The 24,747-nt window shown below is 39.1% G+C and overlaps 2 protein-coding genes across 9 annotated transcripts in view; one reads left to right on the top strand and one right to left on the bottom strand.

Annotated features, from left to right (window-relative positions):
- LOC6564941 (Kv channel-interacting protein 1) overlaps positions 1 to 24,747 on the bottom strand; it is a 95,076-nt gene that overhangs the window by 21,040 nt on the left and 49,289 nt on the right. Inside the window, exons 1-2 of one of the 8 annotated variants that reach the window (XM_032737962.2) lie at positions 5,084 to 5,936; positions 4,879 to 4,920 (exon numbers count right to left, since the gene is read on the bottom strand). The exons of 3 other annotated variants lie outside the window; for them this stretch is intronic. In XM_032737962.2, the coding sequence (XP_032593853.1) occupies positions 4,879 to 4,920; positions 5,084 to 5,762 (721 nt within the window). In that variant the 5' untranslated portion in view covers positions 5,763 to 5,936. Of the gene's footprint in view, positions 1 to 4,878; positions 4,921 to 5,083; positions 5,937 to 6,003; positions 6,107 to 24,747 lie in introns of those variants that run through there. 4 more of the 8 variants (XM_032737963.2, XM_032737964.2, XM_032737965.2 and 1 more) reach the window with 4 other exon arrangements.
- LOC6564939 lies at positions 6,707 to 7,075 on the top strand. Its single transcript, XM_001991111.2, has one exon. It carries the CDS (start codon positions 6,773 to 6,775, stop codon positions 7,004 to 7,006), a length of 234 nt encoding a protein of 77 aa, XP_001991147.1. The 5' UTR covers positions 6,707 to 6,772; the 3' UTR covers positions 7,007 to 7,075.

The raw sequence follows: 24,747 nt of genomic DNA, 5'->3' as shown, positions 1-24,747 counted from the left end.
GCACACCCGCACACACACATACACAGACAGTTTGGCTGCCACAGCAGCTGCAGCAGCTACGCGACAAACAAACAGACATAAACAAGGAGTCGAGATAAACAGGAACTTATTATGCAAGCGCATGCAACGTTGTATGTTGCAAGTTTGCAACGCACCAGGTGCACCGCTTATACGTGTGTGTAAGTGTGTGTGTGTGTGTGTGTGTGGGTGTGTGTGCTTTATCTGCGATTACAATGAAAACAGTGTGAGCAGCTGCTTGAAGCTGCGCTCACCCTTATTTATTGTTATGGTTACCAATTGCCACCGACCATACTGACCAATGATTACCCCTCTCGCCACCCCTTCTCTCAAATAAGAGGGGCATATTTGCGTACTTCACACCTTGACGTCAGCAGCAGCAGTGCAAACAACAAAAACAACACTGTGTCCTCTTTTTCTGCGAGACTTTTGGTCTGGTTGCGACCCCCAAAAAAAACCCAATCCGCCCAAAAAAATAAATATTCTGCTCAACGTTCCAGCTGTCGAGGTCACCCAAAATGGCTTTGTTATGCTTGCAAATAATTTAGTCATTTTGGCTTGAATACTTTTCTGGGAGCTTCTTGTTGGCTAGCTGATAATAACAAAACGCAAACACAAAAAAGCACACATCTAAAGTGAGGCACATATATATATATATATATATATATATATATACATGTGTGTGCTTGTGTGAATGTCACTTGAGGGCACAAAACTCAAAGCATAGTTAGGCTAATTTCGAGTCAAGCAAACATCACATAAATATGCATATACTTGAATTAATGCATTTTGTCAACGGTTTGCGCAAAAAGCCAAATGGCAGCTGCCAACTGCCAACTTGCAGATGAGTGGGATAAACACACAGTTATGAAGCGAAACTTGTCTGTAGCAAAAATAAAATAATGCACACCATTATTTCAACTAACAAACAGTTATAGCTAAACTGCAGAAGCAAATGCAAAACGTGCATTTCACATATGAACAAGTAATGAATGAGCTCGACTACGATATACCCTTCTTAATATATTACAGTTTTATTGGCAAATTTCTCTTTAACATGTTTTGCACCCAAATGTGAGCAAGTGCACTCACTGATTGCATTTAGTAAGCACGGGCACTGAAGAGAACAAAAAAAACGAGTGCAGCGCATATTTTATTCACAAGCCTCAACTGATCAGTTAAGATCAGCTGGCGACAATTGCGTGCATATACAGATATATATGATTACCACAATCAAAGGTAACGGGGCTCTGCAGAATACACACAAGAACATATTTACACTCGTCATCTCTTTCTCACACGTGCGTTCGCATACTTTTGTATCCAAAAAATGCTTGCGCCTGCTGATAGATATGAGATCAATGTGAGAACACGATTTCGACTATAACTTGGATATTTATTTTCCGATATTGATGAAATCTCCCCGGAGTGACTCGGCTTTTCATTCTGGTCAAGAAAAGATGGAATCCACTCCTCGACTCTGACAGACGGCAGATACCTCATCTACTCTCGTCTCAACAAATAAATTATGCAAGAACCAGTAAGGAATTCTAGAGAAGGACTAGGAAAATATCCTCAACTAGAGCTGGGAGCGGACCTTTTTATTAATTCCGGTTGTTCCTCTAACGAAATTTGAGTTTTAATATTGTTCCAGGAAAATTTCGAAGATTTCTGATGTTAACCCGGGATTTTCCAAGAGGAGTCTCACTATCCCATAAAATAAAAAAGATTTTCTCTTCTATTCAATTATTTCATTTAATTATTTCTGGTTTTTGTCTAAGAATAAAAGTTTTCGAAAATATCTTCAAGTCGGTTCTCCAAATTTCAGCTTGCATCTGAAAAAAAAACTTTTTGCTTGTGGAATATTTAAAATATTTTCTAAAAAGTTGCTAGAGCAAATACACTGAAATAATTTTTTTTCAGTTTATGTGTGTGTGCACAAGTGAAAATTCGATTTTCTCCCGTGTTTTTAATCGATTTTGATGTAATTTTTACAGATGATTTATATTATATCTAGTTAAATAAATTCTTGTTTAAAATTATATATATTTTAAATTCTCGTTTTTATTACTGTCAGTGATCGAGTTGAATTGATATTTCATAAAATGATATGGTACATCAAATGAAATGGTATCTTGATCATAAGGAATTGTCGTGCGTAGACTAATGCTGGTCTAAAATATACATATATCATTTATTGGATCGATTTTGCTTTCTTCTAACTGTTACATAATTTTACACAACTTCATTAATGGTCAGAACAAGAAATAACATCTAATTTAAAATTGAAACATAAATACAATTTACTGTTTGGGAGTAGAGGGTATTTCTCAATTAAAATGTGTCATTTAAATAATCACTTAATAACAATTATCTCATATATGAAGCTGAGGTTTATTCCAACGTTGGTTCGTTTCCTTTATTTTATTTTGTTTTTATCACTATTATTTTTGCTTTTTAACTGCAGTCAGTGTTGTATAGTTTTGCTATATTATTCGTTTCTGTCTAAAAGGAAAATACATTTGCATATGCATGAAAGTGAGTGCGTGTGTGTGTGCGTGTGTGTGTGTGTGTGTGTGCGTGTGTGTGGTATGTGGCTTATGCCAGCAGGCATGCATAAGGGCATTAAAAATATTGTTTTCGAGGCACACTAAAATATACCCGTCAGTCACTTTTTGCTTTTGTTATAAAAACAATGATTGTGAAATGTGCCAAATAAAAAAAGATGGTTGCAATTTTGATTGGTTTCAAGTATTTTCATTTTTTGTTTAAGAGAAAAAACACTTTTGTATGTCAGTAAAAGCATGACGAATAGTCAGTTGGCCCTTTCTTTTTGTGATAGCGATCAAGATCAGAGCTAGATTCGCTCATTTGTGTGTGACATGCCTTGTGGCATGACGCATTCATACCTTCAATATACCCAACCACTGACTGAGCACGAGTACTCATTTATATGCGAGTATGCCTCCAGGCGATTGCCGTGCATTCGCGTCGCAAGTCTGCTCCAAATGTGAGCAAAGCTAACAAATAGTTGATGCGCTGGCCCGGACATATCTCCACCCAGTCCCGGAAACCAACCAAACCGCCCCGGCTGCCGACCCGTTTTGGCTGCCACAGTTCAGTCGCTGAGCGTGTTTCATGCATTTTTAAGCAGCCATTTGTCAAGCGCGTGAAAAGTGTTGGCTGCTTTTGGGCAACTTGCGCTCTTATAAGCACACTCACACACACACTCATACTCACACATACTCACACACACACACACACACACTCATGCGCACTGCCTGCAGCTGCTGTGTATGTGTGTATTTATGAGTTGAGTAAAACTTTTAATTAACCAAAATTGAGGCTTTACAGCCGCCCCCAAAGAGTTTTTTTTTTTTATACAAAACCAAAAAGAAGCATTTACCTGCTCCACAGTCGCATAGCCATGCTTAAAAGTTTCCGATTTTTTCCCTTGGCATACACAAAAGAAAATTTAAAGCAAAAATAAAACTACATGAAAAGTTTTTTGGAGCGACAGGTAAATTGCTTAAGAAAGTTGCAAGTCAATTCAGCCCTAGAAGCAACCCAAAAGATCAAAATCACGGCAACTTTTGCACGTCATGTGTGTCTGTGTGTGTGTGTGTGTGTGTGTGCGTGGGTGAGTGGGTGTGCTTAATGTAGGTGTAAGCATGTAGCAAAGCTCTTGGACAAACAAGCTGAGTGACGGGCAAAGATAAGAATACTCCTCTTTCGAGAGGGGCCTCCAGCTAATAAAATATAACGCGACACAAGAAAGATCGGATAACTTTACCACATCGAAGGTTATAAATTATTTTTGACCTTGAAATGTATTTGTCCAAAAATAAGGATTTGCAGCTGTACTTTTTAGAAATTTAATTCCTATAAATAGAAAACATTTCAAACAAATAGAAAAAAGTCATTCTAATTGTTAGAATTTGTATACCCTTGTAGAATGGGGAAGAATCAGTCCAAAGACGAAACAGGACACCTAAAAATAAAATTGATTTAAAAGTACAAAATATGTTAATATTTTGAGCTCTCAGCAAAATAATATATGTCGGCAGGTAAACTACGGCTACGGAGTAGCTACTTTTTTTTTTCGTATATTTAGAAATTATCTTTAAGATCCAGAAAGTTATTCAAGAGTTAAGAACGATTTGCAGTTTATTGCTAGTTTTTAAATTTCAAATTTGAGTTCGCATATACCATGGACAGATCAAGTTTAATTTTCACTTTCTCGATAAAAGGAATAAGTCTCTCTAATTGCCCGAAAAATATTTTTCGTATATTTGGAAAATATTCCTAAGAATAGTGAAATTTTAATTTTGGGACGATTTTCCGAATTTCAGTTCAATTTTTTGTATTTATGTATATATATATATATTTATGTATATATATATATCTGAGTGTATAGACATCCAATTTGAGTTCTCATATACAATGGACAGATGAAACTTAATTTTAATTTTATCGATAACCAAAAAGTATTTTCATATTGAACACGACAAGTATCTGAATATTTAAAAACTGAGTTCAGAGTATCTGCTAGTTGAGGTATTTGAATAGAACATTATTACTATTATTTTGTTTACTTTTATCTATCTTTTATCTATAACGGATGCGCACAACAACATATCACAACAGAATTGAATGTTTTCGATTTAGGCACACATATGAGAGCAGGAGCGGAAGCGCGAGCGGCAGTGGGGACAAACTCAATTCAAAATCAATGCAAACAAACGGAACAAGCCAAAAAGTATCGGATAAGAGATGCGTAAGTTGCATTTTTAGTGGGTGTTAGTCAACGCCGGGGCTGAGCGGTTAGTGGGTGGATATGGTTGGAGGGAGACCGCTTACGTTTGGAGAGACAGCCCCAGGCCAAAAGTAGAGCAGTCAAAGCTACACAACGAACAGGGAGAGAAAGAAACAGAGAGAGAGAGATAGGCAGTGTAAGAGAGAGAGAGAGAGAGAGAGGGAAAATATAACATAATATCAAATTGTACAACTAAATTATGAAAGTTTTGCGTGGAATTTTGATTTCAACCGGGCTAAATTTGCTTACCAGTCTGTGCGGCGCTGCCATGGAATAGACTACGCAGATAGCTGATCAGTCGCCGATGCAGTGGCCGATGGCGATGACGCGACGATTTGCGCACAGTTGAGGATGAGTCCTGGCCACCTTCGCCCTGCTCCGCATCATCGATGTCAGCTGTCTCCTTGCCGCACTGCGTTGCATCCACAATGATCTCAATGCTGCGCTGGGTGTTGGATTTTTTGAGAACGACACCACCGCCGTGACCAACTCCACTGCTGGTGCCGGTGAGCGCTGCTAGAGCGCTGCTGCTGCTGCCGGCACCAGCGCTGGTGGCAATGGTGCCAATGAGTGCATCTGTGGCACAGCTGCCCGTGCCCGCAATGCTGCTCACAATGTTACCACGTGAACTGTGACCCGGCTGCTGCTGGATGATGCGACTGCTGTTCGACGGCAGCTGGCGCTGTCCGGCCATGATGCCGGGTAGCTGCTCGTTGACCGCGCCATTGCTGTGACCGCCGCGATAGATCAGCTCCGTCTCGTTGGACACCTGACGCAGTGCGTGCAGTCCCAGGCCCGTGTGTGAGGCACTGCTGGCCATGCCGGCAGATGCGCCGGCAACGGCACCGGAGCCACTGCCATTGCCATTGAGGCCGGTGTAGTAGGCGCTATTCGGTCGCTGCGTATGCTGCACCTGCGGCCCAGCCATTGCGTTATCCCGGAAACGGAATCGGACTCGGCGTTGGGTCGGTCGCTCGACCTCGAGCGGATTAGCAGTGCAGGCTCAGCTCAGCTCAGCGTCTACTCTACTCTCTAGTAGTAGTTGCGTGTTAAGGTTAGTTGCTCTCGTTCACTCATTATCAAACTTATTATTATTATTATTTACATGTTGCTCGTCATTTTATTTTGTTTTTTTTTCTAGCGTTAGAATTCGGCTTACTTTGATTTTGATTAGTTTTTGCTTTTGGTTTTAGTTTTATGTTATTTGCATTAAGCGTTTTTTGTGTCTGGCTATTGGCAGTCGCTTCAACTTCAGCTTTAAATTCTCAACATCTGCACGAAGAGCGAGAGAGAGAGAGAGCATGATTGGGTTAGAGGGAGAGAGAAAGAGAGAGAGAGAGAACAAGATAAAATATTATAAGCTTGTGGTTAATTCATATTAATATTCAGTTATTTAATTATTTTAATACATACAGCCAGTAGCGTTGCATATTTGTGTGTGAATAAATGTGGATTGGGTATCGCAGTGTGTGTGTGTGTGTGTGTGTGTGAGGGTGTGCGGGTGTGTGGATATGTGTTAGTTACATATATATTTCACTTTTGATTTATTTTCGTGTCTAATGGCCAAAACTTTCTGTTTATCAGATTACTTTCTTGAAAAGTTACAATGAGGTCATTTCCCAGCAGTTTTAACAGTTGATAACCGATAGTAACTCAATGCCAGCAGCTCATATAACAAAGTTAATTATAACAAATAATTTGCGATATAGAAAACTATTTAACAAACTTGAATAAGGTATGTGACGATGTAATATTATTATATATTATATATATCAATATACGAAATATATTCAATCCAAGACAGCCATGCGGCAGAAATCTAGCCAGAGTCAAGTGCCTTAAAATTTTAGGTTCGATTATAGTTCGATTGCCAAAATATATACAAAATTTTGATTTTATTTGTTTGCCCCAAATCCGTTGCGAGTGTCATTTCCTCAAATGGAGAACAATATGGATGACGACACGCCCTTCAATCCTTTCTATATTGGTCCAAATCCGAGCAAGGCATGCGCCAATGAGGAAGTGCCGCCTCGTGAATGCTCGCCGGACTGCATCCCTGCTGCTGACAACAAAACTGCGGACCCCAACCCACCTACATCAAGCACCGCTCAGGGAAACGAGACTTCATCTTCACCGTGCAAACCATATAATTGCAATTATCACAGCAACTAGTGGCTATGGAGGACATTACAAATAACACAATTTTGAATAAACCACAGTCTTGAATAAAGCATCAAATTGAAACCAATCGATGTTTCTCTGCTCTTTCATTTTATCGATAACTTTCACGTTTCGCGAATATTATAATAATATTATTGTATATTATACTTTGACATACTATTGTTCACCCTTTGAAATTTTAGTTAAATCAGGAAATCATATATTGACATATTTAGTGTTCACGCATCAAATGTTTTCATCTTTAAAATGTCAAATTGAAGTGGAGCCAAATTTAGGTTACGCATTTCGTTTGGTTTTGTTTCATAATTTTCTGCAAACATTTAAGGGGCTGGCTTTAAATCTTCCCTTCCTTCAAATTAAAACAATTAAGTATATTCTCGAGCTAGTGAGCTCTTACATTGCCTCCGCTTACACACCCACAAATACCGTTATTTGGCCGTTGTATCTTTTCAAAATGGCCGCCAAGGTGCGACGGCAGCCCAAAAATTTATGACATATCTTACGGGTAATAATTTTCGACTACGCTTAGCAGCTAACAAGGCTAACGTGCTAGGGAATCTAATTCCTCACACACGCAGACCCACAAACACACACACACACACACACACAGACACGTAGACCCATACACACACACACACACACACACATACACTTTAGCAGATGAAAAGGTCGTCCATATTTGACTATTTTGGACCAAATTGGCGAACAGCGGTCGCCAATTGCGTGAAATTTAACAAACAAGAACTTTTGAGCATTTAATTAAAAGAAAATGTGCGGCACGTCGCTGTCACTTTTGGAGGAAGAGGGGGCAGGGGGAGTGGCAACTGCCGAAACGGATGCTAAGCACATTGAAATTTCGCAACATGCGCCCCGCCGAGCTGTCAATAATGGGTTAACAATGGGATGCGACGACAAGCCCAGCTCAAGTTCCATCTACATTTGCGTCTAACTCTCTCACTCTCTCTGTATTTCAACTGATGCGCTGATTTGTCAGTTCTATGGTAAACGTGTCATGCTTTTGTCACGTGTTGGTCGTTTGTCAGAAACGCGACTTTTTAGCAACACTCCGCGTATCGCATTGCGTATGAGCAATATTTGAGTACGCTGCTTGTTTGCAGTCGTTAGCTTTAAATGGAGCATGCAGAAGGAGCCTGTTGAGCATTCTACTGGCTGGCTGGCAGGCAACTGAAATCCATTTCCGAATGTAAATAGTCAAATGCTGTGCACAAGCTATCCTTGCATCCGTTAGTCCTTGAGTATTCAATTGGTGCATGTTGCGAACAGTTAATTATTTATGAGACTCAAGTACATTGAGCTATTGATTTGTATGTTTTTGACAAGTTCTCTCAGATGTTGTTCTCTTGCAACTGTTTAACTAAATTAATTCAATCCATAACTATTTCGAAAAGAAGCTCGAATTAATATTTTAATCAATTCCGCAAACAATTTACAATGTGCAATGAAAATATAAAATAATAAGTCGCTGGCACAACATGAATTCATAATTCATTTCAATCTGAATAGCTTAAATCGGGTTTTTCCTGATGCCCTTGATTTATTTTGTTGTTGTTTCAAATTTCAACTTATGTATTTAGCTGTTAAATAATTTGGACAAGCAGCTCACGTTATTCGTTACTTGTTGAATAATTGAATAAGCAATTGAAAACAACTAGGCAAATTATTCCTAAATGATTTATGTAATCCGATTAGACAATGTTGAGACTTAAGAGCCACTTGTTGTCTGTAGGCTAAATGCAATTCAATCAGCATATGCAATGCCTATAAGCACTTTCACAATATTCCAAGTGAAAATCGAACGCATTGCCAAACCCAGCTTATATGAACAGCAATATATATATCTATAAATATACGTATAATTTACATACGTAAGTATTTGGGACATTTTCCATCAAACTTATTGATTTACACAACTTTATTTGCTTGCGCGTATGTGTGTGTGTGTGTGTTTTTGAGCACACATGGGATATGTTGCAATTTAGCAGGCGGGAGCAGACCGCCTGGCAGACTGTCTGTCTGATTGTCGGTCTATCTGAGCATTTCCTCTAACTCTGCCACAGTTTTTCTGAATTTGTATACTTTGATGTCGAAGGAATCACAGTATATTAGTTTAGAGATAGAGACTTGAAACTTGGAACATGTACTGAGTGGTCTGTGCCCGCGTCAGACAAAATGCTGTGCTACGTCCACTAGGGGGCTAGAAAATCGATAAAATCGATAATTGCAAATCGATAAATGCATATCTCCCATAATTTTACAGATAGAGTGACCAAAATTAGAAGAGAACTTGCTGCATCAAACCTTCAGAGATCGGCATCTACATTTATAGACGACACCTGCCACCTCAAGGAAGTTCGGCCCTAGAAATCTAAGCTCTAGAGTCACACAATTTTGAAGATATGTTTCTGATAACTCCTCTAAGAGATCCAAGCCGATACACCAATTAGTGTAAGTCGAGAGGACCATATATCTCACACAATTGAAAGTAACAACTTTTAAAAATCAAGAATAAAAATTTGATTGCTAAGAACCTTCTGTAAGAATTATTTCAACCACGCCCACTACTGCCTCCTCCCGTAATTTAAGAGCTAGCAAACTTAGAAGAAAGGTTACTAGGAAACTCTTCCCTCCAACATTTACAGATTTTAAAGGTAAAATTGGACGGTATTTCTTGGCTACACCCAACCTTTGCTTTCTACCTGCTATCAGCTCGTATTATTTACAGTATCAAAGTATTTCGCAGTCGGGTATGCCCGACTGCAGCGTTCTCTCTTGCTTCTGTTATATTTATGGCAACATTTTGCATATCACACACATACACATGCAAATAGCCAGAGTAGAATAACCAACTGACACAGAAACAGCATGTTTACAAGTTTTTTCAGGCAGTATTCATACAAATATACATATTTTTTATATATGAGTATATTTTTATGGGTACACACTCATTTACACAATTGGGATTGCCGCACAAATTGCCAATTCTACTTTAGAATTTTAGACAAGGCTAGAACTAGCGATTAGCTTAGGTCCGCCGATGACTAAATACACTTTGGTCAAAATATTCCATATTTGTGCAGTTAAATTATATAAGCATACGTAGCATTTATTTATATTTTGTTGCATACGTAGCTTTTATTTATATTTTGTTGCCACTATTGACTTTCACTATTCAAGCGATGCGAGCTATGTATATGATATAGTACACCGATGATGATGATGCATTTTTTGGCCAAATGTGGTCAGAATAAAAAATAGATATTATTCATACGACAACAAATCTTTCGATCGAAAGACGGACAGCAGGACAGTCGGGCACGGCTATATCGAATCGGCTTTTGATGCTGCTGAAGAAATTATGCTGTCCGGAAAATCTCCGACAGTGAAAACAAAATTATAATACCCTCCGCAAGACATACAAAATACAAATGTGTTTTTTAAGACGTATTTTATGTAGAAGCTTTCTTAAGCCCACAAATGCTATTTCTTTTCGATAACAAATCGTCTTTACATATAAATTTATATATAAACTAACCAAATACATTTATAGTTTTCAGGCGATTTGCTGACTTTTTTTTTCTTTGAGCTCAGGTATAAATACGCAAGCCTGAGTAATAAGTCGATAAGTCGACTTCAATCGCTAAAACCTTCTGGGCAACTTGTTACATGCTGTGAAATTCAACTCCAAGGAATGGAAACAGAGAGAAACAAAAGAAAAGACAATAAAAAAACCATAATTGATTTGCTGGGCTTGATGGTTGGATGCTCCACCTCCACCTCCACCTTCACCTTCACCTTTTTGTTTTGTTATTTTGTTCTGCACTGCGTTTAATGTGCCGGCTATGTTTGACAGGCTTGGCTTAATTATATTAAGGCTTTTATGGCGTTGAACATTGGTGTTTGTTTGGCAATACGGCGACTATAGGTCTCATAACTTATTCAGGCAAAAACCACCTTGCGCTTTATGCATATTCATGCTGCTGACAACCCTTGTTCCCGCCCTCTCGCCACTCCTCCTCAATCTGTCTATCAATCGGATGGGCACGGGTGGAAGATGGTAGCAGGCAACAAGAACAGAAACTGATGCTGCTCAACTTGGCCACTTATTCGCGCTCGTAAGCACGTTCACAGCAACATTCACATTCCGGGAGTGCTATACTCTGTCACCTGGTTTGGCCTAGTGGTCTAGTGGCATCGACATCGGCACGTGCCCGAGCCAAAGGAGCCAAAGAGGACATGCCAGGACCCGACAGAGCCTGTCTGTGCTCGCAACTTTGCAGTTTAAATAATTTACATAGGAGTCCAGTCCCGACGGAGAAGCTGCGGAATGTGGCGTAGCGTAGCTGGACAAAGCAGCCGGCATGGTATGGGGTGTGGTGGATGGTGTGTATGTATGCATATAGATGCAAAATGTAGATGAAAATTGAGATGAAAATTGCTTCAAAAGGCCAAGTGTGAAATGCGGAACAACAAATGTGGACACACACACAGCTACATTTGGCAATCCGTCAGCATCACGTATACGCAACAGAAGCTGTATGCACGTGTGTGCGAATGAGGGAGGTGGTGAGGGGTGATTGGGGAATTTTCGTGAAGTCTCCATCTCAATTCATAATTCGAAGTTAATTGCCTTTGGCGCGCTAAGTCGGCTCAAAAGCCCAGATCCGTAATCAATATTATGGCCACTGCGCACATTGTAATCCCTCATTTGCCAATCTGTACCTTGCTTATTTCTCACTCGATCTCCCCTAATCTCTCTCTCTCTCTCTCACTGTCTTTTTCTTTCTCTCTTTCTCTCTCTCTCGAGAAAAAGAGAGTCTCGCTTACTCTCCGCTTCTCTCTCTCTGTCTCCCTCTCTGCAACTCTGTTTCGAAGCTTTGTGTGGCTGTCGTGCGACTCGTGTGGCCATCAAAGCTGTGTTATCTCTGTCATTAGTCTCAAATACCAATGGGTATTAGTAGGTATGCAACTGAGGATTAGCCCCAAAAGCTGAGACACACATGCACACACACACACACACTCGACACACACAAAACATGCAAAGAAACGTACAAAATGTATCATGTTAGAAACACTGTGAGTTGTTTGGTTGTGTTTGTTTTGCGTGTGAGCTGTGGAAATCAATAAAGTCGAATTATTCATTCATGTTTGCTGCTGGCTTGTCTCTCTCTCTCTCTCTCTCTCTCTCTCTCGCTCTCTCTCTCTCTGTCTCGCTGTCTGCAATTAATTTAAAATGAGCTGGCGCTTGTGCCAAATTGTGTGATATATATACATGGCTGTCACTAGTCGTTAAGCTGTGGCAAACCAACCTCCGCCCCCAACAAACACCATTGAGTGTGGTATTGGCCTTCAAACGATCAAAAGGAAACGGCTGCCAAAAGCCGATTTTACGCACCGCTGCCAATGCCAACGACTTTTAAGACCCCAAACGTTGTTGTATTAGGCATTTAAGCATTTGATTAATGCGAACCAAATCCAAATCCCAAACCCGATGCCCACACACTCAAGTTCAAGGCCCAACTCAGCCTCAGGCTGAAGCTGAAACTGAATCAGAAACTCCGGCCAAAAGCTAACGTGAGCAATCCTAATCCGTCCCAAATAGTTGGCTAGGTCAGCAAAGGGAAGGCGTTGAAGCAAAGCGATTGATGCTCTACTTTCAGCTTTGCACAGCTGATGCTGAATTATTCTGATTATTCGCAACACAAGCAAAGAATAGCACATGATAATAGTTAAGTCAAGCAGGTCCACATGACGAGGGTGACGAGGAAAATGTCTTCACCAACGGACGTGCAAGAATTAAAAGCGTAAACAAAAAAAAGAAGAAGTAGAAGTGCTGTACTCGAATGAACTCGACTCAGAGATACCCTAATCACAGCATTTATATATATTAAATCGATTAAAACTTGGCTTCTAATTATATTGTCAGATTTCTTTTCAAAATACTGTGCATACTAAAATATAAGCGGTACATATCTGTATTTAAAACTCATACATGAATGAATACGAATTTTGAATATGTGCTTAATATTTTCTTATTTAAGCTGCAAATTGGAGGAAGAAAGCAGTCTCCAGAATACTTGTTCCGCTCCTGCCCATTCAAGAAGAGATTAAGCACGCAGGGAAGCGCCCTTCTAACTGATCTGTCTCTGTTAGCAAATTTAGAGTCCATTAGAATTGGAAAATTTATTAAAGCATCCTGTTGAACCCTCCCTTGTCTCACCCAATCTAACGTAACTTAGGGCTTAGGCCTTTACCTAATCTGTTGCAATTTTATATAGAAAATATAAGCCAACTTGTGGCCAGACAATTATAGTTTTTATTGTTATCAGAAATCGATTCTTATTGATATTGGGTGAGCAGGCAGACAGTCGGCCAGGACTAGATCGACTGGGCTATTGACATACTTTTTCGGAATCGGAGATATTTCCTTCTGCCTGTTATATGCTTTGCACACTTTCAATCTACATTCTCACTGAACCCATAGCGAATAAAAAAGATTCCATTGTGAATACTATATCAATATTAATCGACGCAATTTCTCTCCAAATTACAGCATCTTGACTTTTAAAGTCCAATGCTAGTATTATATTAAAAATACGATAATATCTAGATTTAAAATAGGGTGTCTTTCAAAAATCAGTGACGTAAATCGGAAATCGATTATAAGGAAAAGTATATTGATTGTTTGAAAAATAAATAAAATTACCAGATGTCAATCGAAGTATATCTGTATTCGTCTTGACTGCATCTTGTCACGTTTGTTTAAATATTGTTAAATAGGCGGCATTTTCAGTTTGATAACGTTTAATATAATTCTCAAGAAAACCTATATAAAACTGGATGTTTTTTGGCTGTCATTTGCTTTGTCTTTAGCTTTACTTTGCATGTGTGTGTGTGTGCTGAAGCTCTTTTATATAAATACATAAATGTGTGAGCATAGAGTGGGATTTCCGAATTGGAGAATTGGGGAGTGGCCAAAAGTCATTCATGTGTTGGTATCTGTAACTATCAATTCACAAAGTTGACACTTTGCTGGCTTTTGTTTAGGGGCATTGTCGCAATCAATGAGCCAGAAATGTGTGCGAAATGAAGCCACACACACACACACACACACACACACTCACGCACACACGCACACCACACAGCATACAAAACACAATTGACAAAAGATCGCAAAGAAAGAAATTCATTTGGCGAGGAAGGCGTCACAAAGCAAAAAGCACAAAACACAAAAATGAAAATATAGACGAAGGCCAGCTGCTGCTCTAGGCAACTGGCAACTGGCAACTGGGCACTGCTCGTGAAGCTCGTGGCCGGGCTAATTAAGTATCGACTCATTCCTATACACAGAGGCGGGGAGTGGGTTTGTTGGCAGGTGTTAGCTGAAGATGTCAACTAATTGGCATTTGATTAAGTTGAAAGTGCACATACCTAAATGAACTTAATTAGCGCTCGAACATAGAAACAATGTATATGAACCGTATTAGATGCCGAATTGATTTATGTGTCTAACAACAGCAACTTCTTGGTTGCAGCTTTCTGCTTCCTGTTTCCGGTTTCCTGTATTCCCAGTTGCTTCCTGCTATCGTGACGGTCTTCACTGTCTTAACCGTCTTGACAGACTGGCTGCAAACGCTCGAAAACACTCAACAGACTAGAGCCAGACATTTCTGTTCGCCAGTTGGTGTGAACAATTTGTTCAGAGGCTTGTCAAGTTGTTAGCAGCCAGAATGCAGCAGGTAACAAAACAAATTGTTATCAAGACAATGTAAAAAGCATCATGTTACCATAAAAAAACACAAAATCATTTATTATGCGCATAATAAATATCGAATGTTATTCATTCAGCTGTTGCTCAAATGTAATGCTGACTCAACTTTCGAGCTTACGATTGGTTTGGTTGGGGATAAGGTTTCACTGCAATTAGAACTTGTTTTTTGTCTGCAAATCACAAAATGCAGCTTTTATCACAGTTTGTAATCAAGTTTTTGGATAATGCTACAATTCATGTCTGACATTTGCAATATATAATAATTGCAATTAAATTAATTTGAATTTAACATTTCACATTTGTAACTAATTACCTTGATTCCGCATCGGAATATAATCAAAGGACTGTGGTCAGTTTGCATGCCATTTAATAACCCTGTCGATTTGAATTAATTTGATTTCAACTCGTAATTGACAATCCGTTGGGCCACAAATTCATATAATTAAATGAACATATTTGGACAAATGTTCACATCGCATAAAATGAGACTTCAAATCAAATTTTGAGTGAAACTCGATCTATTTCGCCAATGTTTGTGAAGTCAACAAGTATAGTTAACCTACAGCTTTAAATATATATTCAACAATTTAGATTTCCAAAATGCCTTTGTCAGAGTAGTTGCTGCTGCTCGGGAATTAAATTTCAAAGGCTGTGTTTGTTTGGATTTATATATACATACATGCATAGCTTGCCAGTGTATATAATAGAATTGAAATGCAAGTATTTTTTTTAAATATATTTTTTTTACTTCAACAAATCTCAGTATATATATATATATATATTTATGTTGGTTTACCGTACTAGTCTCAAAAGGGGTCTATACAAATTTGACCAATTCGCTGATCTGATCAGCGCACTTTCAACCCGTATCAGTAATTGAACATTTGTTGCGGCGTACACTGAGTGCGGTCCAACATTTCAAGTGTTTGCGGGGTATTTGTAAATGCAAGGGCGACAAATTTGAAAGGGGATAGCTTTAAATTATGCCGTCACGTTGCTGTTGCACGTTGTAAGCAAGTGAGCACCCGCTCAACATTTACCAATGTGGGAAAGGGTGCATTTGCGGTGAGCAACAGCTGCCACCAAGCCCACTCCTGACATGGCTGTCAGCCATTAGCTAATAGCCAATTAAGTAATTAAGTGACCAAGGTGCAAAAACGTGACAACTGCAAATTGCCGTTACGAAAACAACAACAAGAACTAGCAGAAATACTTTATGTTTGCGTGAAGTGTTTTTTATTTTTATTTTGTATTTTGTTTTTTTGGGCCCAGTTTATGAGTCGGTTTCACGTGGCAATGGCCAATCGATTAGCTGGTGCTGCTGGTAATTAAAGTCACGTCTGACATCTAATTACGAGTAGTTTTCCGACCCAAATTGCCAGCATTAAGGAAATTAATTCCAATTTTTTAATGCAAACTAAGCATAAGTAGAAAAAAATGACGCTGAAAATCTGCAAGCCTTGAAACTGAAATGCGATTTTAATAAATAGTGTTCAGCAACAATAACAACAACAGCAACAGCAACAACAACAGCAACAACAGCAACAACAACAACAAAAAGCAGCAGTTGCAGCAACGACGACATCGACAGAGCGTCTCTAAAATTAGAAATTACAATTTGCAGCTGGTGGCTGTTGGGAAGGTCATGACACACATTACCACTGCAGCGCCACCTGGCGGCTGGGGAGCAAAACTACACGACTTGAATAATTGTCGAGCAGGCAGCAGAACCTGTGTGCTCCCAATGCAGTGGTACACATACGCCAAGAACAACGGCAATTTGTAAATATTAAAAGGGTTTCGTTTCTATATACTTAAAGAATAATATTCTAAGTTTAACTAAGTCTACTTGTCAATTTATTTAATGTTATTATTATTATATATTTGTGATATATTTAAGACATAATATGTATGGAAGTTCATTAGATATGTTACAAGTTTCAAATTTATATTCAATAAAATAGACAAACCTCTAGGCTTAACTTAAATTTTCTTTTCAATTCGCATGGACTACATATATCTATTCAATATTAAATTAGTGTTTGTAAAGTCTCAAAGCTTTCTGGAAAATTGGAAACAAACAATATGTGGCTTTCCACTGAGCTGTGCTGCTGCGAAGGCAGACAACAGCTTAACTCTAAAATGGCGGTCGAGAGAGCAAACTTCATTACAATTTTTTTAATTTCAGAAAAGATTTTCTTCTATAACATGAGATTTTGCATTTCTAGCATTTTATATATTATGAAATATATTTCTGAATAATACAAAAGAGCCTTTCTAGTTTTAAGAATTCTTCTTGTTGTATCTAGAAATTATTTCAAAAGAGCATATCATTTTTTCAGTTTCCATTGCCATAAATAATTTAAGCCGTTTTTTTTTTTTGCAGAGCTGTCTAGAAAATGTTTAGGATTAACCAAGTTGCTAATGATAGTTGACGAAAACAGGTTGCTAATGATAGTTGACGAAAACAGGTTCAGGTTGGCGATCACATCTTTTGATTGAGCTGCTGATCTGCAGCGAAAAGCGCGTATTGGTGTCACTGTGCAACTTGGACTGTAATTAAATCCAGCTTCAATTTATGATGGGGGCGATGGCCAAATGGCAGCTGGCATAAAGAAATTACACAAATCCATCAACGCACGCAATGACACCAGACGGACGTAGGCACAGCCGGAGCTGCTGCCGAAGCCGTAGCCGGAGCCAGAGTTAGAACAGCAGCAGCCACAGCCACTGTAATTGAAGTCCGGTCACAAACGAGAATAACGGGCTGCGCTGGAGTCACAGTTAGGCAATGTGGAGCTGAATGGGAGGGGGGTGGGGACTTAATTATCAGGTCTTGAGGTCTACCAGCATACGTTTCCGGTTCTGTATCCATTCTCCGTGCCCGTCGCTCTCACTATCTCCGGATACATCGCCTCTTGCGCCTCTGTCTGTCTTAACATCTCGTGTTCATCTTAATTTGGTTTCATGTTTTATTTTGAGGAGCCCATTGCCAACGAAATTTGCAAGCCAGCGGCAATAAAAGTCAACAACAACGACAACAAGGACAGCTTAGCATCATTCCAAATGCCAGCGTCGGGCTCGGAACATGGTGCTCATCGTTTGGCCACAGTCAGAGCTCAGTGGCAGAGCCAGAGTCACAGCATCATCATTATTGTCATCGTGATTATCATTTCATGGTCATCGTCATCATGGGCAGTGACAGCGCAGTCAGAGTCAGTCCTGTCAACGGCAAGGGCCTACAACACCCAGCCCCAACCGCCCCTCTCGAAAGGGCCTTACATTGTCAGCAACACGTTGTGCAGAACTGGGATTGCTTTGCTTTAGGGGGGTACGGGCTTTAGGCTCGACGCTTGGCGCTGCGATTGGGATTGAAGCTGGGGATCTGGAGATTCCAACAGCCCATTTCTGTTGCTCTATTTTGTGCTGTAACCCTATGCCAGTCCTGTAACCATAGTCGTTGTTGTTGCTGTTATTGTTGATTTCATAGCACTCGGCCAACTTCAATTTCATTTTCATTTTGTGCTATTTTGATTTTGCCCAACGACCTGCTCATCTCAATGGCGACAGCAACAAAAAAAAAAACCTTTTTTTGTGTCATGCTCTTGCTGTATTTTATTCATACACAAATTTAATTCAATTTGCTGTAGACACACTTGAGTTGGGCAGCCACGCGCTTTCTGGCTGAAGGGTGGTACGTTGGGGGGAGGGGGTTTGCAGAGAGGGGATTTGTCTGTAACTGGGGCTCACTGTTGTCTATTTTAGGCAGACGGACGGCATAAAGCAGTGCACAGGACATCGACCCAAGTGGATTCTATTATTAGATGAAACCCAACCAAGTTTGTAGTTCTCAACTTCAAGTTCACTACTACTACATAATAGATGCGAAAGGTCCGCTGTGAGTATCCCCATACATTTGCATGTGTAGTTCAGCAGCTGCTCAAGTATAAGTTGGTTCCTCTTATAGATTGTATTGATAGTTTGCTGCAGTTTATTACTTAAAATACTTCTTTGTTGACTTTCTATCAATTCACTACATTTTCATTTTTTGCATAAGAAAAGAATTAAGTTGTGAAAAATATTTGAGTGTGCCTGATTGTAATATTTGGTTCTGATTCGCGAACTGTAACAGTTGCAATTTGATTACACAACTTTCATAAAATTAATAAATAAATGTCCGTTTCTCAGAGACTTGAAACACGCAGATTATACTCGTCCGTGTCCGCATCAGACATTGTTTTAAAAGCGTTCACTGGACGATAAAAATCGATAAAAGCGATAAGCGCAACTCGATTAAAGCACATAGCTCATACTATCTTTGAGCAAGAGTTACCAAATTTGAATAGTAGATTGTTGGCGGCATTCAAATATCGGCCAATAGGCCGATACAAAAATATATATCACATAATTTTCTAAATATTTCCAAAGCCTATATCTCCGGCAATGTTGGAGTTAGAGTTAGCACACTTGAAAGGTAGATTACTAAAAACCTTCTCCTAAGATTGACATGAAAATGTATTGGAAATGTCTACCGCGCCCCCAAAAATTGACAAAGTCTATATCACGAACCATTTAGAGATTGAGTTACCAAATGCGATTACTCAATGATTATTCACTGGTTAAGGTACAACAATCCACTGGCGCCTCTCCCTCGCAACCATAAGCAGGTTCTTTGCCAACTTGGATCAGCTGATATGACATTGATATCAGAGTATTTAGCAGTCGGATACGCCCGACCACTGCAACACTTGTTTCCTTTGTGTTTTATGTTTAGGTTGTTGCGTATAATTTATGTGATCTAATTTATGTACATTAAAATCTGTTTACCAACTCGCAATCGGTTTTAGTCAAGTAAGTTGTTGGCTCCCCCTTCCCAATTCCCAATTCCCCCTCCCCACCTCCGATGAACGAGATTTTGGCAAAGTCCTAAAGCTTACTGGCTCCAGTTAACGTTATCACATCGTCAGCTAAATGCTTAATGTGATCTGCTTGTTATATCCGAGAAGCAAACATCGCTTACAGTTGTTGAACAAAACGTCGGATATTACACATAAGTCTTGTATGTGTGTGTGGTTGTACCATACACACACACGCACACACGCACACACACACGCACACTCAAGGCGAAACGATTTTAGCTGAGCGCGATTCGCGTGCTAAGCTCGTAAATTAATTTTTATATCCTTTTCAATTACATTAGCCCGTCGATAGGCCCCACAAACAACTATCAATGCATACTAATGAGCTATGGGATTCGCAGATTGCTTATCAGCAGCTTGTGGCTTGCTTTCGCCTCTTAATTGTTGTTGCTGTTGTTGCTGTTGTTACAGTTGTTGTTGTTGTTGTTATTGCTGGTGTTGTGGTGATTAAAATGTGTAATCAGTGTGGGGCGTAGGGGAAAAATAATTGCTGCAAATAATGCATTAGATGTTCAACTAGAAGCCATTAATTTTCGGCTAGGCAATCCAATGCAATACAGCCTCATAGAAAGAATAGGGAACTACAACAATTCATATAAACGCGTTTACCTCAGCTGCGAACATTTAACGGCAAAGCCAACGGCTTGCGGCAGTGTGCAGTAAATTCTATGCTCGCTTTTATGAAAGCATTTGAATTAATTATACTAAAAGTTGTGAAAATAGAAAATGTTTTCCACCTGATGCCTGACAATGAGTGCCAGACAGACTGACAGCCAGGATAACAGGCAGGATAGCTGGCAGGCAGGTGGGCAGGTGGCCAGGTGGGCAGGATGCTGAAGCAGATTCCACAAATAGTTGTGGAAACAGTTACCAAAGGCAGAATTGTTGTTCCGTCAGTTCCGGGGCTGCTTGCTTCACGTTAATGTGCAGCCAGCAGCGACTCGAATGTTCTTTGCGCCACTTTGCTGGAAACACACAATCATAAGAGAGAACTATTCACAAGTAGCTTATACGTATTAGACGGTGTCTGTCTGTCTGTCTGTCTGTGTCTGTCTCTCTTTGTGCATTACTAGAACGAGTACAGCTACAACTTGTTATTACTTATGTGGGCGTGTGGCACAAGCCTAGCTGGAAGCCTCGACAGATGTTTCACTTTCCACAAGGGTATCAGCTCAAATATGTATACTTACACGCATTTATGTCTATACTTTGTCTAAGTATATACATGCTCTTCAAAGTACTTATTATCTCGCTTTATCGCATTGCAATAAGCAATAATGCAGAGCTCAATAGAATGGAGTGTGGTTTGCTGAGGCAACAATATAAAGCAATTGCCAACTGTCAAAACAACTGTAAAGAATAACCCGTAAAATAGTTGTAACAAATTGCTGCAATGAAAAATTCATAACCAAGTGCGATTTCCGGTTGCTACTTAAGTAACTATTATCTTGGTAAAACCTAACCACCTGGGCACCATCGATCCACTCAGCTGTGCCACAGAAACTTCTTTTGTGTGTGTGTGTGTGCGCAGCAAAAGTTGTATAAAAAGGTTTGCTAGAGAAGGATGGGTGGATGATTGGAGGCAATTACCTTTGTATATTTTTATACCACACACCTATTTATGTTTTTATAAATCTATCTAAAATAATATTCAACCTATTATCAGAGTGCGATATATTTTTATATATACTCGTACAGGTAGTTTTTTATTTGTGTGTGTTGTAAATATACAACATCAATATGTAAACCGTTTAATGGGTACAGAATATAAAAAACGATACTTGGTATTCTTTTAAATTCTGTAACACGCACACACACACACACACACACACATACACACACACACACACACACACACACACACTCACACACAAAATGGAGCTCACTTGAAACTGAAACCCCACTCGACAGTTTTCCATTTTGTTCTCGCTTTTTTTGTTGTATTTTTTTTTTATTAAAAAGATACTCGAGGTTTTCGAAGACGACGTTGGCGACAGTGCTGACGGAAGCACGTGCTCTGCAATAGGGTGGGCTTGGTGGTGGTTGTATGTTGCAGGTTGCAGGTTAAAAGGGTGTGGGTGGTAAGCCCCAAACTGAGCTGAACTGGCCACGCAATTTCTCTTTTGCGTTTTCGCAAATAAACGTGCGAAAAACGCAGCCCACAAAAACGAATAAGAGAAAATCATTTGGCAGCTGGTTGTGGTGGCCTTATGTACCTGTAAGTCTCACCTCCTTGCTACACTCAGTGTTGGTGCTGCATACAGAGTTCGCGGAAGTGGCAACCGTTTGCTCAAAGTGTTCCGCTGATTCGGGCAGCTCACGTGCATTTTGTGTACGCGTGATTTGTCTGACTTTGTCGCATTTGTCGTGTTTGTTGTTTACCCACTCCACAAGTCGCATATTGATCACGTTGTGGAATGCCACAGCATTCAAAATCTGCAAATATTTTCTGTGTGCACAGTGCTTAATCATTCCACTTCATCATTCAATCGAAGCACAGACAGATTATAAAGATAATTATTTAGTGTTTGACAGAGAACTTTGCTTTGGCATTTTCACTGGGCACCGGTAACTAGAAATAAGTAACAACCGGATAAGCTGTCAATTTTTCTCCATTATAATGTTACTGATGGCGAACTGATAGTTTAACGGGGAAGGATTTTAAAATGAAAATATTTTCTAAAAATATGTTCCCCTAAAGCGCTTTTAAGTAAATTTTGCATCTTAATCTCAAACTTTTTTAAAAGAGTATAATTGGATTAAGCAAATTGTATGTAACAGGCAGAAGGAAGCATCTCCGATCCATAAAGTGTATGTTCTTGATCAGGATAAGAAGCCGATTCGATATAGTCATCTCCGTCTATATGAATACGCGGATCTCAGAGGCAATAAGAGTTCAAATTTGTAATTTAGGCTCTCGAATAATACGATAACAGCCTTCGTTTATCGACTTTCGATATATTTCGATTTCCGCTACCAATACAATTTAACACAATTTTAAAGGCAGAGGCTTATTATCAATACAAAATATGTGCATATGCATATTATTGATACCACTTAAAAATTTCATCACGATCGTATACGAAACACCTAAACACCTTATAGAAAAAATACATAAATACACACATATACATATACATAATATATATACATAAATAAGCGAGGGCATGTGTGAGAAAGAGACGGCGAGCTTAATTTTTAAATACGATTTTTTACTCTTCACTGCCTGTGCGTGCCATAAGAATTGAGTGGAATTGTAGACCTGCCCACATGTATTTAATATAATTAATGAGAAAAAAAATGTTTTAAATTCTGTTTTCAATTTTATAAGTGAATAAAGAATGTTGATTGAATATTGCAGAATTTAAATACATATGTACATCACTTAATATAAATGTGCTGACGCATAACAAAGCGTCAGTTAAGTTAAGTTTAATCAAATCATTTTCAATATAAATTGCACAAAACAAATAAATAAATAAACGCAAAAGCCGAAAGAAGCCTTGAAATTGTCGCGAGAGCTTTGAAAATCGCTTAAAATGTATTATTTGTTAAAATCGCCCTGAAAAATCTATTTGTTTTTTTTTTTAAATCATTTGTAAATATATGACATGAATTTTGTAACAGTAAAAATGCTTGCCTTAAGTGAACATATTAAAAAAAATAATCAAAAATAAAGTAATTCAAAAAGATATTTTAATTTTAGTAAAAGTGTATTGTGGTTAAAATAAAACATAGGCAAATATGAACCATGTTTTTTTCTAAAATTTAAAATTTCTCCTTAGACATATTTTTTATGTATTGTTATTATTTATTTATTTTTTTTTAGTAAAGCCTTAAGTAAATCAAATAAGAATTTGATTGGTTTACACAGTTGAGAAGGAAAATACATATGCACTATCATAAACATGCAAGTCCCATAAAAGTTGGCAGTAAGTATTTTATGCAATTTCCAAAGCACAAACAAAACGGCTAAATGCAATATGGAAAAATGCCAGGCACAAGGTGCATCAGTGGCTCATGCTGAAATAGTAGGTCCTTTCTTAAGCCTGTGCATAATGCAAAATCAAAATATGTTTACCGTCATCACACAAACACACACACACGCACAAGACAGCATTGAAATTGGCAAGGCAGATTTAGCTTCCACTTCGGATCGGATGTGCTTGAGTAACAACTTGCAAATAACTCATGACATGTGTGTGTGTGTGCTGTGTATGTGTGTGTGGCTAGACAGTCCAAGCTGCCCAGAAAAAGAACAAGCAGAAACATCAATTGTATTAGCTCATTGTTATCGCTATTTGTACGCCCGGATATTTGCAAAATAATGTCAACAAAAATCCAATTTCCTTTTACCTTCCCGTTTAAATATTGCACATATTGCCAGAGAGGCGACTCCGTTGTGGTTTCGTTGACTCTTTTCAGCACTCGCTGGAAAGTGTGGGAAGACATAATAAACTAACCATCGCAATGGCAAAGTGCACTTGCCATTTGTGCTGTGAATTGGTGGCAGTGGTTGTGCAAGGCACCACTGAAAGGTGCTGGTGGTTCGCCTGTAGTGCATGCCATCAATTAGCCTCTCACTCAGGTATCTTAGACATGGCTGGAGCGCAGTTTGAAGCATGGCCAGAATGGCTTTATATATTTTTCAACTCATATTTCTCAGCTGGCACGTTTTCTGCTGCAGTCGATTCAAACAGTTTACCTTTTTCTTTTTCTTTTCTTTAAGCGGCATATCCGTTTTCCGCTTTCCGGCATCCGGTACACTTCATCAGCAGTGGCCCTAGCGCAAAAGCTGAAGCCAAACTCGATTGCGGATTCACAGCCGGAGCAACTGCAGCCGCATACCGATTACTCTGAATTGTTATAATACAATTCAGCTTAATTTCCTAGCGTTTTGCTTTCTTTTCTTATGCTCAAGTGCGTCTAAGTGTGCGAGTCCTTTTGTTGTCCACATCATCATCTTGTACACCAGCACAACATGATCATCATCATTTCCATTTCCATCTGCGTTCAACGTCGTC

The sequence above is a fragment of the Drosophila grimshawi genome, unplaced genomic scaffold (genome assembly GCF_018153295.1).
Source record: "Drosophila grimshawi isolate 15287-2541.00 unplaced genomic scaffold, ASM1815329v1 contig_848, whole genome shotgun sequence".
NCBI lineage: Eukaryota > Metazoa > Arthropoda > Insecta > Diptera > Drosophilidae > Drosophila > Drosophila grimshawi.
The sequence above is the reverse complement of the archived record's forward strand: the minus strand, read 5'-3'. Positions and strand labels throughout refer to the sequence as shown.